Source organism: Thalassophryne amazonica, chromosome 2 (genome assembly GCF_902500255.1).
Source record: "Thalassophryne amazonica chromosome 2, fThaAma1.1, whole genome shotgun sequence".
In the NCBI taxonomy this organism is placed as follows: Eukaryota; Metazoa; Chordata; class Actinopteri; order Batrachoidiformes; family Batrachoididae; genus Thalassophryne; species Thalassophryne amazonica.
The window spans coordinates 62,750,451-62,765,105 of NC_047104.1; the positions used below are offsets into that span (position 1 = coordinate 62,750,451).

The following is a 14,655-nucleotide window of genomic DNA, read 5'->3' on the forward strand; positions in this document are numbered from 1 at the left end:
ATATTACAGCACCGCAGCTCTTTTACATTAGTTGTATGAGCTAAGAGAAATGTAGTACAGAAAGGTCAACAAATCAGATCTCTAAAGCTAAAACACTGAAAAGTGCTACAAAAACAGCATTTTCGTAACTGGAAATAGACAAGTCTGCAAATAAAGTTACAATTATTTGTAAATTCACTGCATATCACAGAAGGTATTAAGCATTTTATTAAAATGCATGATGTGCAGCAGATTGTCATGAGTATGCTGAAGGCTAAACTGGAGTTGGAACAGTTGGAGCTTTTTTCTATCACAACTCGTAATGATCTTTTTTATACAACAGCATTTTAAAGTTAACCTTTGTCTTAGCCCGACAACCGGCCCTGAATTGGGCCAGATACTGGCCTCCATTTTGGAGTGGGAATTCCACTCCTAATCGACCAATAGGCGAGCAGTGAAAGTGAGGCTGGCGTCAGCGTCTCGGCCACCAACCAATTACAGGCTAGGAGAGAGAGGCCAGTATCTGGCCCAATTCAGGGCCGGTTGTCGGGTAACTTTTGTCTTTGTTTTTTCTTCTTCTTCTTCTCTTGGCTTTGGAAAAGCCCAGTCATGTACTCTGTAAAATGCAGCATAACAAACAATAAATGCTAACATTTGTGTACATACAACTTACCGATTAACATTTTGTTAACCTTGATGTTATGAAGGACCAAACATGAATTAAGAATAAATACATAAATACAACCCCAATTCCAATGAAGTTGGGACATTGTGTGAAATGTAAATAAAAACAGAATACAATGATTTACAAATTCTCTTCAACCTATATTCAATTGAATACACCACAAAGACAAGATATTTACAAAGCTTCAACAATTAGTGTCCTCAGTTCCCGAATGCTTAGTGAGTGTTGTTAGAAGGAAAGGTGATGTAAGACAGTGGGAAACATACCACTGTTCCAGCTTTTTTGAAATGTGTTGCAGGCACCCATTTCAAAATGAGCAAATATTTGCACAAAAACAATAAAATCTATCAATTTGAACATTAAATATCTTGTCATTGTGGTGTATTCAACTGAATATAGGTTGAAGAGGATTTGCAAATCATTGTATTCTGTTTTATTTACATTTTACACAATGTCCCAACTTTATTGGAATTGGAGTTGGACATAAATGCATGAACAAATTTATTTGGGTCTTTTATTTATACTTTGAGACATGTATTTGTAGTTTTATACTTGTATTTATACTTACACTTACATACATATTTTATTTATTTATTATTTATTATTTTTTATTTACTCTTAATTTTAGGAATTAAAGTTCTCCGTCATTATGACGGATGTCCGTCAATTGGGCTGTCAGAAAGCAGATTTCATGTTGACACCATCCTGGTGAAAAATATAAAGATATAAATTTTACCACGTTCAAAATGTTCAAAAATCAAGTCTTGTTTTTGTTTAGTTTTTTTTTTCTCCCCTTCTGGCAGTGAGTCCCTCTGTTTCTTTGTGTCCTGTTTGCACTCTGAAGGTGGGGGGAGGGTGGTGGTGTGTTTGTGTGTCCCACAGCGCGATGATGACCGACACAGCGAGCAGAGTGCAGAGTTTTACAAATATATTTTTAAACTTTATTATCAAAGTCTGCGCTGAGTGTCTGTGAATGTTCTCGCTGTGGTTAATTTAAATTAAAAACAGCTGCAAGACCTGCAATGTATTATCAACAAACACTAACACCCCCCCTCCCCCAAAAATACACATAAAATCTCTGGATTGTGTAAAGGAAAATGCACGCATTAAACCTTATCTCCCAATCAGGTCACGATTTCCACATAATTACACAAATTCTTGATTATTCCTGCGCATGTGGAAAAAGGTTTTTTTTTTTTTCATTGCAAATTTCTTAAAAATAACAAAAACTAAGAAACGACATGTCCATAAGTATTTACAGCCTTTACCATGAAGCTCAAAATTGAGCTCAGGTGCATCCTGTTTTCCTGTATTTCTGCAGCTTAATTGGAGTCCACCTGGGGTAAATTCAGTTGATTGGACATGATTTGGAAAGACATACACCTGCCTACATATAAGGTCCGACAGTTGACCAGTGTTGCTACAGTTACTTTAAAAAGGTACATTATTAGTTACTTTATACAGTTACTTCATTAGCAGCTTTATGTAGTTACTTTATTAGGAGCTGCTGACAACTTGTAACTAATAAGTAATCTCACTTGGTTACTCTTAAGATTGCAGTAACTAATCAGCAAAGTAATTAATAGTTACTTTCTGAGTATTCAATCTTAAAAATAACCAAGTTATATTACTAATTTACTTTATTAGTTACATTCAGCAGCTGCCGACAAGTTGCCTGCAGCTGCTAATGAAGTAACTGTAAAATGTAACTGTTTAAAAGTAACTAATAAAGTAACTTTTCAAAGTTATTGTGGCAACACTACAGATGACAGTGCATGTCAGAGCACAAACCAAGCATGAAGTCAAAGGAATTGTCTGTAGACCTCTGAGACAGGATTGTCTCAAGGCACAAATCTGCTGAAGGGTACAGAAACATTTCTGCTACTTTGAAGGTCCCAATGAGCACAGTGGCCTCCATCAACCATATGTGTAAGAAGTTCGGATCCACCAGGACTCTTCCTAGAGCTGGCTGCCCGTTGAAACTGAGCGATCTGAGGGGAAGGGCCTTAATCAGGGAGATGACCAAGAACCCGATGGTAACTCTGTCAGAGCTCCAGCAATCCAACAATCAGGCCTGTATGGTAGAGTGGCCAGACGGAAGGCATTCCTGAGTAAAAAAGGCACATGGCAGCCCACCTGGAGTTTGTCAAAAGGCACCTGAAGGACTCTCAGACCAGGAGAAACAAAATTCTCTGGTCTGATGAGGCAAAGATTGAACTCTTTGGTGTGAATGCCAGGCATCATGTTTGGAGGAAACCAGGCACCATCCCTACAGTGAAGCATGGTGGTGGCAGCTGTGGGGATGTTTTTCAGCAGCAGGAACTGGGACACTAGTCCGGATTGAGAGAAAGATGAATGCAGCAATGTACAGAGACACCCTAGATGAAAACCTGCTCCAGAGCGCTCTTGACCTCAGACTGGGGCAACAGTTCATCCTTCAGCAGGACAATGACCCTAAGCACAGAGCCAAGGTATCAAAGGCGTGGCTTCAGGACAACTCTGTGAATGTCCTTGAGTGACACAGCCAGAGCCCAGACCTGAATCCAACTGAACATCTCTGGAGAGATTTGTAAATGGCTGTGCACTAGGGCTGCCACGATTAGTCAATAAGTCACGATTACATTGACTATCAAAATAGTCAGCAACTAATTGAATAATCAGTCATTTTTTTAAAGCTGTGTTTTTCTCTCAAAACTGCCGCTGTACCTTTGATTGCCTTTCTGTCCTTGACGCGCATGGCGCAGTAGTGGTAATCCAGGTCAGCCGTGATGTCACTGGAAAAGTTATGCCCAAACAATATTATGGCTTGCCAGCAAGGGCGCTCAAAGGTTTGGGAGCATTTTAACCATCTTAAAGAGAAAAATGTACAATGCAAAATCTGCAAGGCAGAACTTGCCTTCCACGGCAGTACAATGGCAATGCAGGAAAATCTGAGAAGGAAACACATTGTGGCTGATTCTGATGAAGAGGGACCATAGTCTCGGTAAGATAATTAGGTAGACAGCAGATAACATTAATGTCTATAGTGAGCTACTTAACGTATATTGATAGCTGTAAACGTTAATATTAACAATAACAATTTCATTAACCATAGCACACGTTATGTTTGCTGTAATGTTTTAACAGTGATTTCATGTCTGAATAGGAAATGTGATAATGCAGATGTTTTACGCTATGTGACAGTGCCAAAAAATATGTTCCTCTTCAATGGGCAACTTTGTTACTAAAGCAACAACGTGCACACCTTGGCAAACAAATATCCTGACTGAAGCAATCTTGAACATGTTGGTGACTGACATGAGACCCCTGTCCATGGTTGGCGACCAAGGTTTCAATTATCTTTATTTTTTAGTTATCACATACCTTAAACACTTCAAACTTGAGGTTAATGATGGTTATACAAGAGCAGCTACATGCTGTGCATTAAGACACAATTTATATATGATGTGATTACTGGATTATTTGCAAAAATAATCCGGGACTAGTCGATTATCAAAACAGTTGTTTGTAGCCCCATCCAACTTGATGGAGCTTGAGAGGGGCTGCAAAGAGGAAGATGGATTTTGACCCAAAATGCATAGAACAATGCTATCTACTGGATGGGAGTGTAAATAGCATCCTACTGTCATACGGTTGACATTCAGTGCGCTATATCACACTTAAACAGAATTTCCAGTTTTGCAAATGCCTTTTTTAAACAAATGATTAGTTTTTTAACATGTTTACAAATGCAGATGTATTTGTAAAAACCAATACACACGTTATAGTAACTTGTGTGTTGTGTTTTTTTTTTTACAACCATCCAGTGATGAGGAGGCTCAATTTCCCATAATGCCTTTTGGCATCTGTGAGTTTTAATGCTCAAACTTTCAGAATTAGTGCATTACTTTAAAACTAAAAGATATTTGTGATATTTTCACTTTGCAAAAATGACAGAGTTAACGTTAATATTAACAAACCGTCTGGAATTAGTATGGTTTTTAAATCAAACCATAAGTCAAACCTGCTTTTCTGTTTATGCCTTTTGCCCACGTCTGGTGGACTGTATGCTGTGAGTGTAAATGACTGTTCCTTACAGCAGTGGGCATGGTGCACAAAGACAGAAGCTCTGACTCATTGTTTGTGTTGGGTCTGTGATCACCTTTGATTCTACTCAGAAGCATCAGTGGTGCTTAAACTCAAAACTGGCTTGTCAGTACCTGACAGTGTACCGGAGTCGATACTAAAAGTTAGCGGTTATCAGTTAGCTGTATCTTCCACTAAATTTTCTATCAGTTTATTGTTATGAAAGTTAATATTTCAGTTAGCGAATTAGCGGTTATCGAAGCTAATTTTTTTTGGTTAGGTGTGCCCACCACTGGACAGATCAATATAAAAAGAAACTTAATTTTGCATACTCTATATTATATTCCATAGACTTGTCTGCCATGTTTTCATAACATGCATGATGGAAATTAGGAGCATTTGTGGGTCATGTTATATTGCATCTTACAGTGAGCTTGTTTCTTTTCCAAGGCCACTGCTGCTTGTTTTGAAAACTTGTCATTATCATTGTCTTTAAAAGACAACTTTTATTTATTTTAAATGGTCACTGATTCAGCAGACCTATAGCTGACAATACAAGTTGTAACACTGGCTGTGTTTGACTGCAGGTGTTTCTCAATATGACCTCAAATCAAAAATTTTGAGTCGCAGCACAAAACATTGCTCACACATTTCTAACTATCAAAAATCACACGGGGCTGAAAATGAATGAATCAGGATTACTCACTATTGGAATGTTTCATTGTACTTTGGTGACCAATTGTTGTTCTTAGTCTTGGTGCTGAATTTGCGCTTCTTGTCAGCCAGGTGCGGTCCTACTGCGTTGACTTCGACAAATGGCCGGAACATGGCGTTGGTCTGCCAGTTGATGTTGTTTACTGCGACCACTAGGTAATGTAGAAAACATACCATATTAAGTAACACAGAGCAGATAAAGTAAAGGACAGTCTTTTTATTTGTTCACTTTCTGCAATGGACATCTACTGTTTAAAAACAAAAACAGGTTGTGCACTTTTCATGAATGTTTCCTTTTTGTAAGTACATCTTATTATTGCAGTATTTGCCTACATGTAATAAAAATGTCATTATAGGATGAGTCACTTTTGGCACACTAACAATAGAAACTGATTTTTTAAAAAAAGGTAAACATGCCTGCAAGACAGTGCCTATGAGTCGTGTTGCTGATTTGCATGTACAAATGCTGCACAGGAAAAGTCTGCCATGAAGGATAAAGAGAACAACACCCCTTAATACAGTGCAGTATTTTGACTGAAGCTATAGAAACATAATATTTATACCCTGGATATCTCGCTGACTGTGACAGAATAAATTCTAGGTGGCCACAGCCCCTCATTTGGCTCATTTATTAATAATGCATATGGTGTTTTGGCTGCCAAAGTTACTTCTGGAAATGTCAGTACTTTATTTCAAGAATGCAGATTTTTTAAATGTAATTGCAGCCACTGATGAGTTCATGTTTTCATTGTCATCGGTCTGTCTGGAGGATCCCCCAAAAAGGTGTGAACAGATTTCAGTTTAATTTGGTGGAAAGGAAAAACTTGGACAAGCAAGAGCTTATATGTTATTATTTCTGGTCTGGATCAGAAGATGGATCATGACTTTGGTCTTAATTATCTTAAAAGCATATTAAGAGGTTTCAATTAAATTTGATGGAGAAGTAAACATTGGCTCAAGGAAGAGTTTGTTAAATTTTGGTGGTGCATCTGGATCGAGTGGAGGATCTTGTCTTTGATCATTACCTTTAATCCAGTTTTTGATCTTTGAGCCAGACTCCTTTGATCCTGACTGAGGCAAATTCTGCCCTTTATCCTTGATTCTGATCCTTCCTTTCATCCTTGATGCAGATCCAAGGGCAGTTCATTTACATTACATTTACATAGCGTCAAATCACAACAAAGCTGCCTTAAGGCGCTTTAAATGAGTAAGATCTAACCTCACCAACCCCTAGAGCAAGCACACAGGCAGCAATGGTAAGGAAAAACGCACCCTGATGATATTGAGGACGAAACCTCAAGCAGACCAGACTCAAAGGGGTGACCCACTGCAGATCATGCATTTGATCCTTGATCTTTGATCGGTGGTTTTGAAAATTCTTCAAATTTTTATATAGTAGCTGTAATCTGTGAGCAGCAGAGAGCTGCTGTCAGACACTTCAGCACTATGAAACAAAGTGTAAGTGTAAACTTTTTTCATTAAACGTTTATGAATTGGTTTACATTCTTCTCACTTGCATTGGGATGATTTTACTGTGCAGTGTGTTGCTTTGTTTTTTGCTTGTTTTTATGTCGCATGACATGTCAATCCAGACCGCCTTCAATATTTTGTCCATTGTAAGTTTTTCATTTTTGCTCAAAGACGGCATCTCATAAAACCACACTCTGTAGAGGTTTGAAATAACTGTACGCAGTGTCGCCACCTCATCTGTGAAATTTCATACTAATTCATATAAAACGTTACATTTTGTCATAAGCTGGTGGCGTTGTCTGTCTGAACTGAAATGGTTGGGCTCATCCAGAGACAGTGATTCAGCACAAATATGCATCGGCATGCTTTCGCTTTTAGGTTCATACTTTGGAGGAAAAAGGTAAAATTAACCAATTCCATTTGTCTCCAAAATTTCTGATTGGAATATTGCCACTGCTTGCTTCAACTGGCAGGCTCACCATTTCCTCTGTTCCACTGACATGCAGACAGCAGACTGAGGTGCCTGACCCCACCTTGCTGCACAGAGCATGATGCAGTCTGTGGACACGAGCAGTGCAGCTCGCTGAAATGCCTGTGGTTTATGGAAGCAAATACGCATTGCAGTCATACCGCGTAATTGGCGTACAGTTCTGTGCACGAACCGTTGAGTGTGCACCATAAGGTTCGATACAACCACATGTACTGTGACACCCCAAATGAAGAGTGATCAGCATCAATGGTTAGCAGACCTGATCAATGTTCAGGGTTAAAGATCAGGAATCAAAGGTCCCAGTTAGGTCTCAGAATGTTGGAAAAGCAAAGAAATATCTCTCACTGTGAAACTGAAAGAGATAAAAGGAAAAACATGCAAAACAGAGGACAATTTGCACTTGGCATAGGAATGCACTCTCTGAGTGCCCTTGTACTTGTTAATAATAAAATGGTCAAAATATAAGAAAACCCTCACATCTTTGAAATTAATTACCAGTTTATTTACCCACCCATATGCAGATTAGACAAAGATAATGAAATGCTGTCCTGTGACTGTTTGTCTTTATGAGAATAGTCATTATTTTACTAAACAGTCACAGAAGATGGAGTTTGTTTGTAAGAGAAACATGTATTTTCCATTGCCATAGTAACCTAACTCTCCTGACAATCACTTTGTTTTGTTACTGCTGTCAGCCGATTATCTCTGATTGCCAGCTGCACTGCGCGTCTTGCATCCATGTGGGAGATGTTTTCAGCTGAGTCTGACTTTTGTTGCTAACAAATAAGGAGGAAAACAACAAGAAGTGCAGGGTTATCTAAAATCAAAAAGTATAAAAACAGTGCCTGCTTTTAAGGAAAAAGACCTACAAATCTGTACATTTTTAAATTTGTTAACACGGAACAATGTAGCAGACATGAATTATATAAGAATACCAATGTGCACATGGCCAATAGAGACAAAAGCAACAATTTATGCACTGATGGAATGAGCTTGGTGATACTGTGGTGTTCTCACAGCTCACGCTTGGTGTACTGTTTGATTAGATATGGACTTTTTAGGTTTGATAATCTAATATTGATGAGAAAAGTTCTTTCTGTATAATAGTGATAATGCATGTGTTGGCTTATTTCAAAACCTTTTTATAGCTTTTGAAAGAATATGAATGAAATCTAAAATACACAATTCCTTGTCAGAGTAAAAAGTAATATTTGTTTCCATAGTTTTTCCACAACAGAATCAATCATTCAGCCTTCACAGAAATAATAAAACTAATGTACATAATGTTTCACAACCCAAAGAGATGTTTTCAAATGACATGTAGTCAAAACACAGTTCAAAATTTGAACACAAATCATATATTCAGTCATTTTATTACTAACAATCAAAACAAAATTTCTGATGACACAGTAATGACTGATGTAAATTATGTCCAAAACATATTCAATTGAGAATGTTCACATATCCATTCCTTTACCCGTTGAAAGAAAACTAACCATGAAAGTGATGATTTGTTATTATTATAATAGTGTTTTTGTATTTGCCCAATTACTTATGGGTTCTTAAAATCGAGTGCCTGTGTATACAAATGGCTTTAATTTCTTCATGGAGTATTTTTTGTTAAACCCCTTGAATGAAAGTTGTAAGTCTAGACCAGAAGACCATCTTAATTGTTTAATTTCAACTCCATTGTGGTGGTGTGTAGACGGAAAATTAGTGTCGATGTCCAAATACTTTATGGACTGGACTTTATCTTAGTGTCCAAAAGTCCTATGTTTGTTGTCGCTTTCATCAGTTCAGCCACTGACTGCATCCTGGGTCACTGAATGCAAGTGTGAATATTGACACTGCTTATTTGCAGCCTATGTTGATTTTTCTAAAGCATTTGATTCATTGACCAGACTGCTCTCTGGTACAACCTGAAAACTGAGAAAATAAGAAAACATAAAATTTGTCATTTAGGTTAAAAAAAAAAAAAAAAAAAAAAAAAAAAAAAATCAAAATATGCCAATTTTTCCCTGATGAGTATAACCAATGATCAAATTTCACTATCACTGGCAAAACCATGCTTATTTAGGGTCTGCTCCTTTGTCTTTCTCTACTCTTGACTAAGTCATCGTATCTACATTTGCAGTTGGTCCTCAGGCCCCAGAATGTGGCTGCCCACTGCTCATAGTGGTTGGATTGTGTCTAACTGTAATCAGGATGGGTTAAATGTAGAGGACAAACTTCGATGTAGGCATCCATGTATACACAATGACAACTAGAACACCGTGCTTGTGGAGCACAAACCAATTCCACAAAATTTTACCTTGGAAAAATATTTCAAGGTAAAAGTCCTGTTAGAAGTGTCTTTTCATAATAATTTAAGATGTGATCAAATGTCAGGAGTATGTATTTAGTTCATGCACTTGAATCAAAGTGTTTTTTGTGGCGTTATCATTTTTCCAACTTTTTTGGTTTCTGAATTCTTTTTCAGATAATTTTCACAGAACATTGGTCATCTCTGCTATGTAAAATTTGTCATTGTTTTTTGGCACTTGGTTTCCGACTGATAACTGGAAGATAGACTAACAGGCAGAAAACTGGAACCTCCATCCAATTTTTGTGGTGTAGATAAATCCATAACAGAAAAATTTAAGTGATTGAGGCACTTTTGATTGAGATATAATGCAAAATGTACACTAAATGGGCTTTTCAATGTTAAATTTCAAAGTCCACAAAAATCCACAATCTAGATCAAAATTTGTCAGGCGAGTCAGTGCCTGTCTGCACCTCACTTTCAAATATGAGAGTGATTGGGGCACGTTTTATTAAGATATGTAAAATATACATGAAATCGGGTTTTCAATGTTAAATTTAAATGGCCATAAAAACTGTAATCTGGATCAGATCCAGCTCAAACGTTGCCAGTTGATAAAGCCTACATAATGCTCTCACATATGAAAGAAATTTGATCTTTTTGACAGGATTATGAATTTTTGAAAATTCGTTCCATGTTAAAAGATAGGGATTTTTCCACTTCTCCAAGATATAGAAAATTGTTGGCACCAGGCTGTTCACAAAGAAACAAACAGGTGAAAACATAACCTCCTCCAACTTTGTTGGCGGAGGTAATAAAGGCCCTTCTTCTTTAAAAGAGAATTTTCTGTTGATCAGTGAACTTTTGAACAATTGCAGAGATGTTTTTACAATGCTAATTTCCAAGGTTCTAGAATCCACATCAATGCTGGGGGACACAGTTGTACAGTCCCACAGAAGAGGTTACAAATCTGAAATGCATTGATGAAAAGCGAGTGTAAGTATGGGAGCGCTCACCCTTCACGCTGACTTTGTGCTCCCCCGTGCCAGGGTGAGAGATGAGATTCACTTGCATCAACACCTCCCCAACTGATCCATTGGATGACTGACCTGGGCAAAGACCAAAATAGGAACAGGACAATTGCAAAGAGGCATAATGACAGTAGAGGGAATGGAGGAATGGTGCAGAGGGAGCCAAAGAAAGAGAGAGAGTGATGGTGAGATAAAAAAAAGTGAGTGAGAGGGGAATCCAAAACAGAGAATGTGCTTTTTTGTAAATGAGGTATCTAGAAATTGATCCAAAAACCAATGTGTAAACACCCCTGTGTATCAAAGCTTGAAAAGAAAACAGAAAAACAGCAGGGTATAATATTTGATTTCAGCCTCAGGCGTGTCGGCCTGGAGGCAAATACGGTCAGTTTTTCCTCCAGCTTTAGGCTCAGCTCGACCCAATGCAGACACAGACATAAATACAAACAAAAATAATCTCCCAGATATTAAAGCCATGGAATACACTGCACATGTTCTGATACAATCAATAAATAATGTTGCACACTGCAACTAACAATTATTTTTGTAATCGATATATCAATTTTTTTCTTCTTGATTAATTCACTCATCTTTTTTGAATATTATTAGACAATTGTTTTTTTTTTTGGAAGGTTCTCTGTTCAAACCTCATCCTTGCCCCATTTCTCCATGCAACATGGAGTTGCATCAGGAAGGGCATCTGGCGTAACACTTCTGCCAATTCAACATGCAGCTTCACTTCGAATTTGCTTTGGTGACCCTGAGTGCAAACAAAGAAGCAGCCGAAGGGACTTATTATTCATCGAGAAACATAAGCAAATCTTATTCTCTCTCTCTGTCTTCCTGAGACACACAAAGATACAAAAAAAATCCCAACATATTTCATAGGGCTGCAAATAACTGTTCATTATTTAATAGGTTTAAATTAAATGTTTTGTTTTATCCATAACCCCAAAGATATTCAATGTACTGTCAGAGAGGAGTAAATAAAAACATTTACAGTACATGCAAGAAGCTGAAATCAGAATTTGGACATTTAAAAAAGAAGACTCAAAATCATTAATCAATTACTAAATTAGCTGGTGATTAATTTAATTCTACAGATTCAGATTAACTGTTGCAGCTCTATTTGACACAATGACATCATTAATCTGTTCAACTCCAGGACAATAAGGAAACACTGGATTTGAGAACATGCTAATAAATCCATTGCGTGTTTTTTTTTTTTGCATCAAAGTGTAAAACCACTGTGCCAGATTGAGGCAACGTTTGACTAAACCAAAATGTGAAGGAGGAAATACCCTCATCACATCCCTTTGCCAGCAAACAGTTGTAGCTGACTGTTGACCACGTGTTTGTTGCTGTCCATTGTGGGAAATTGTGTTCATTTCAACATCCTCTTGTCTTTCACCACCACAGACCGAGAGGCAACAGCCAGTCTGGCTGATGAAGGGCCATGTTGACTAAATAGTGAATCGATACATGCCAAACAACCAGGATCTATTACAGCAGGTAATGAAGAAACAAGGCTTTTGATTTATTGTAATGACGCTGTGAGAGGCTGTGTGGTTGGGAGGAGAATTAAACCCTCCACTTGTAGGAAATTAATACATCCGTGCCTTAATAAGTAATTCCAGCTCTTGGCTGAAATATGTAAACAATAAATTCTGGCTGAACATGAGAATAAATAAATGAATACTTTTAAAACAAAAAGTCCTGCTGTTCAAAAACATGCTCCAGCTGTGAAATAGTGAACTGCCAAATTTTGCGATTTACTAAAGGGCACATATGGTATCAGAGACGAGTGAAGGAAAGAAAACAATTTGAACTGAAAATCAGTTGAATGAGTGAAACTGGCCAAATAATTTAAAGCTATAGGGCCTTTCAAATTTCACAAAACTGAGAAAATTTAGTCTACCAAAATCTAAGCATTGTAATGTAGGTTTATTTTTGCAAAGTGTTGCAAAATTACAGCTCATTTTAATGAAGAGGATGTATTTATCTGGGGGGAAATTTCATGGTGGCAGCACAGTGGATTAGTGGTTAGCACTGTTGCCTCACAGCAAGAAGGTCATGGGATCGATTCCCACCTGTGTACTTTCTGTGTGGAGTTTGCATGTTCTCCCTGTGTTTGCATGGGTTCCCTCCGGGTGCTCCGGCTTCCTCCCACATCCAAAGACCTGCAGGTTAGGTGGATCTGAAACTTTAAATTGTCCGTAGGTGTGCGTGTGGGTGTGTTTGTCTGTCTATATGTGGCCCTGCGACAGACTAGCGTTCTGTCCAGGGTGTACCCCGCCTCATGCTCTGTGACTGCTGGGATAGGCTCCAGCTCCCTGCGCCCCTTAAATCAATCAATCAATCAATCAATCAATCAATCAATCAATCAATCAATCAATTTTTTTATATAGCGCCAAATCACAACAAACAGTTGCCCCAAGGCGCTTTATATTGTAAGGCAAGGCCATACAATAATTATGTAAAACCCCAACGGTCAAAACGACCCCCTGTGAGCAAGCACTTGGCTACAGTGGGAAGGAAAACTCCCTTTTAACAGGAAGAAACCTCCAGCAGAACCAGGCTCAGGGAGGGGCAGTCTTCTGCTGGGACTGGTTGGGGCTGAGGGAGAGAACCAGGAAAAAGACATGCTGTGGAGGGGAGCAGAGATCGATCACTAATGATTAAATGCAGAGTGGTGCATACAGAGCAAAAAGAGAAAGAAACAGTGCATCATGGGAACCCCCCAGCAGTCTACGTCTATAGCAGCATAACTAAGGGATGGTTCAGGGTCACCTGATCCAGCCCTAACTATAAGCTTTAGCAAAAAGGAAAGTTTTAAGCCTAATCTTAAAAGTAGAGAGGGTGTCTGTCTCCCTGATCTGAATTGGGAGCTGGTTCCACAGGAGAGGAGCCTGAAAGCTGAAGGCTCTGCCTCCCATTCTACTCTTACAAACCCTAGGAACTACAAGTAAGCCTGCAGTCTGAGAGCGAAGCCCTCTATTGGGGTGATATGGTACTACGAGGTCCCTAAGATAAGATGGGACCTGATTATTCAAAACCTTATAAGTAAGAAGAAGAATTTTAAATTCTATTCTAGAATTAACAGGAAGCCAATGAAGAGAGGCCAATATGGGTGAGATATGCTCTCTCCTTCTAGTCCCCGTCAGTACTCTAGCTGCAGCATTTTGAATTAACTGAAGGCTTTTTAGGGAACTTTTAGGACAACCTGATAATAATGAATTACAATAGTCCAGCCTAGAGGAAATAAATGCATGAATTAGTTTTTCAGCATCACTCTGAGACAAGACCTTTCTGATTTTAGAGATATTGCGTAAATGCAAAAAAGCAGTCCTACATATTTGTTTAATATGCGCTTTGAATGACATATCCTGATCAAAAATGACTCCAAGATTTCTCACAGTATTACTAGAGGTCAGGGTAATGCCATCCAGAGTAAGGATCTGGTTAGACACCATGTTTCTAAGATTTGTGGGGCCAAGTACAATAACTTCAGTTTTATCTGAGTTTAAAAGCAGGAAATTAGAGGTCATCCATGTCTTTATGTCTGTAAGACAATCCTGCAGTTTAGCTAATTGGTGTGTGTCCTCTGGCTTCATGGATAGATAAAGCTGGGTATCATCTGCGTAACAATGGAAATTTAAGCAATACCGTCTAATAATACTGCCTAAGGGAAGCATGTATAAAGTGAATAAAATTGGTCCTAGCACAGAACCTTGTGGAACTCCATAATTAACTTTAGTCTGTGAAGAAGATTCCCCATTTACATGAACAAATTGTAATCTATTAGACAAATATGATTCAAACCACCGCAGCGCAGTGCCTTTAATACCTATGGCATGCTCTAATCTCTGTAATAAAATTTTATGGTCAACAGTATCAAAAGCAGCACTGAGGTCTAACAGAA

The 14,655-nt window shown here is 38.2% G+C and overlaps 1 protein-coding gene across 1 annotated transcript in view; it reads right to left on the reverse strand.

Annotated features, from left to right (window-relative positions):
• Positions 1 to 14,655, reverse strand: part of LOC117524952 (protein unc-13 homolog C-like) — a 495,429-nt gene that overhangs the window by 3,583 nt on the left and 477,191 nt on the right. Inside the window, 2 exon segments of the mRNA XM_034186767.1 lie at positions 5,436 to 5,595; positions 10,722 to 10,814. Of these exon segments, the coding sequence (XP_034042658.1) occupies positions 5,436 to 5,595; positions 10,722 to 10,814 (253 nt within the window).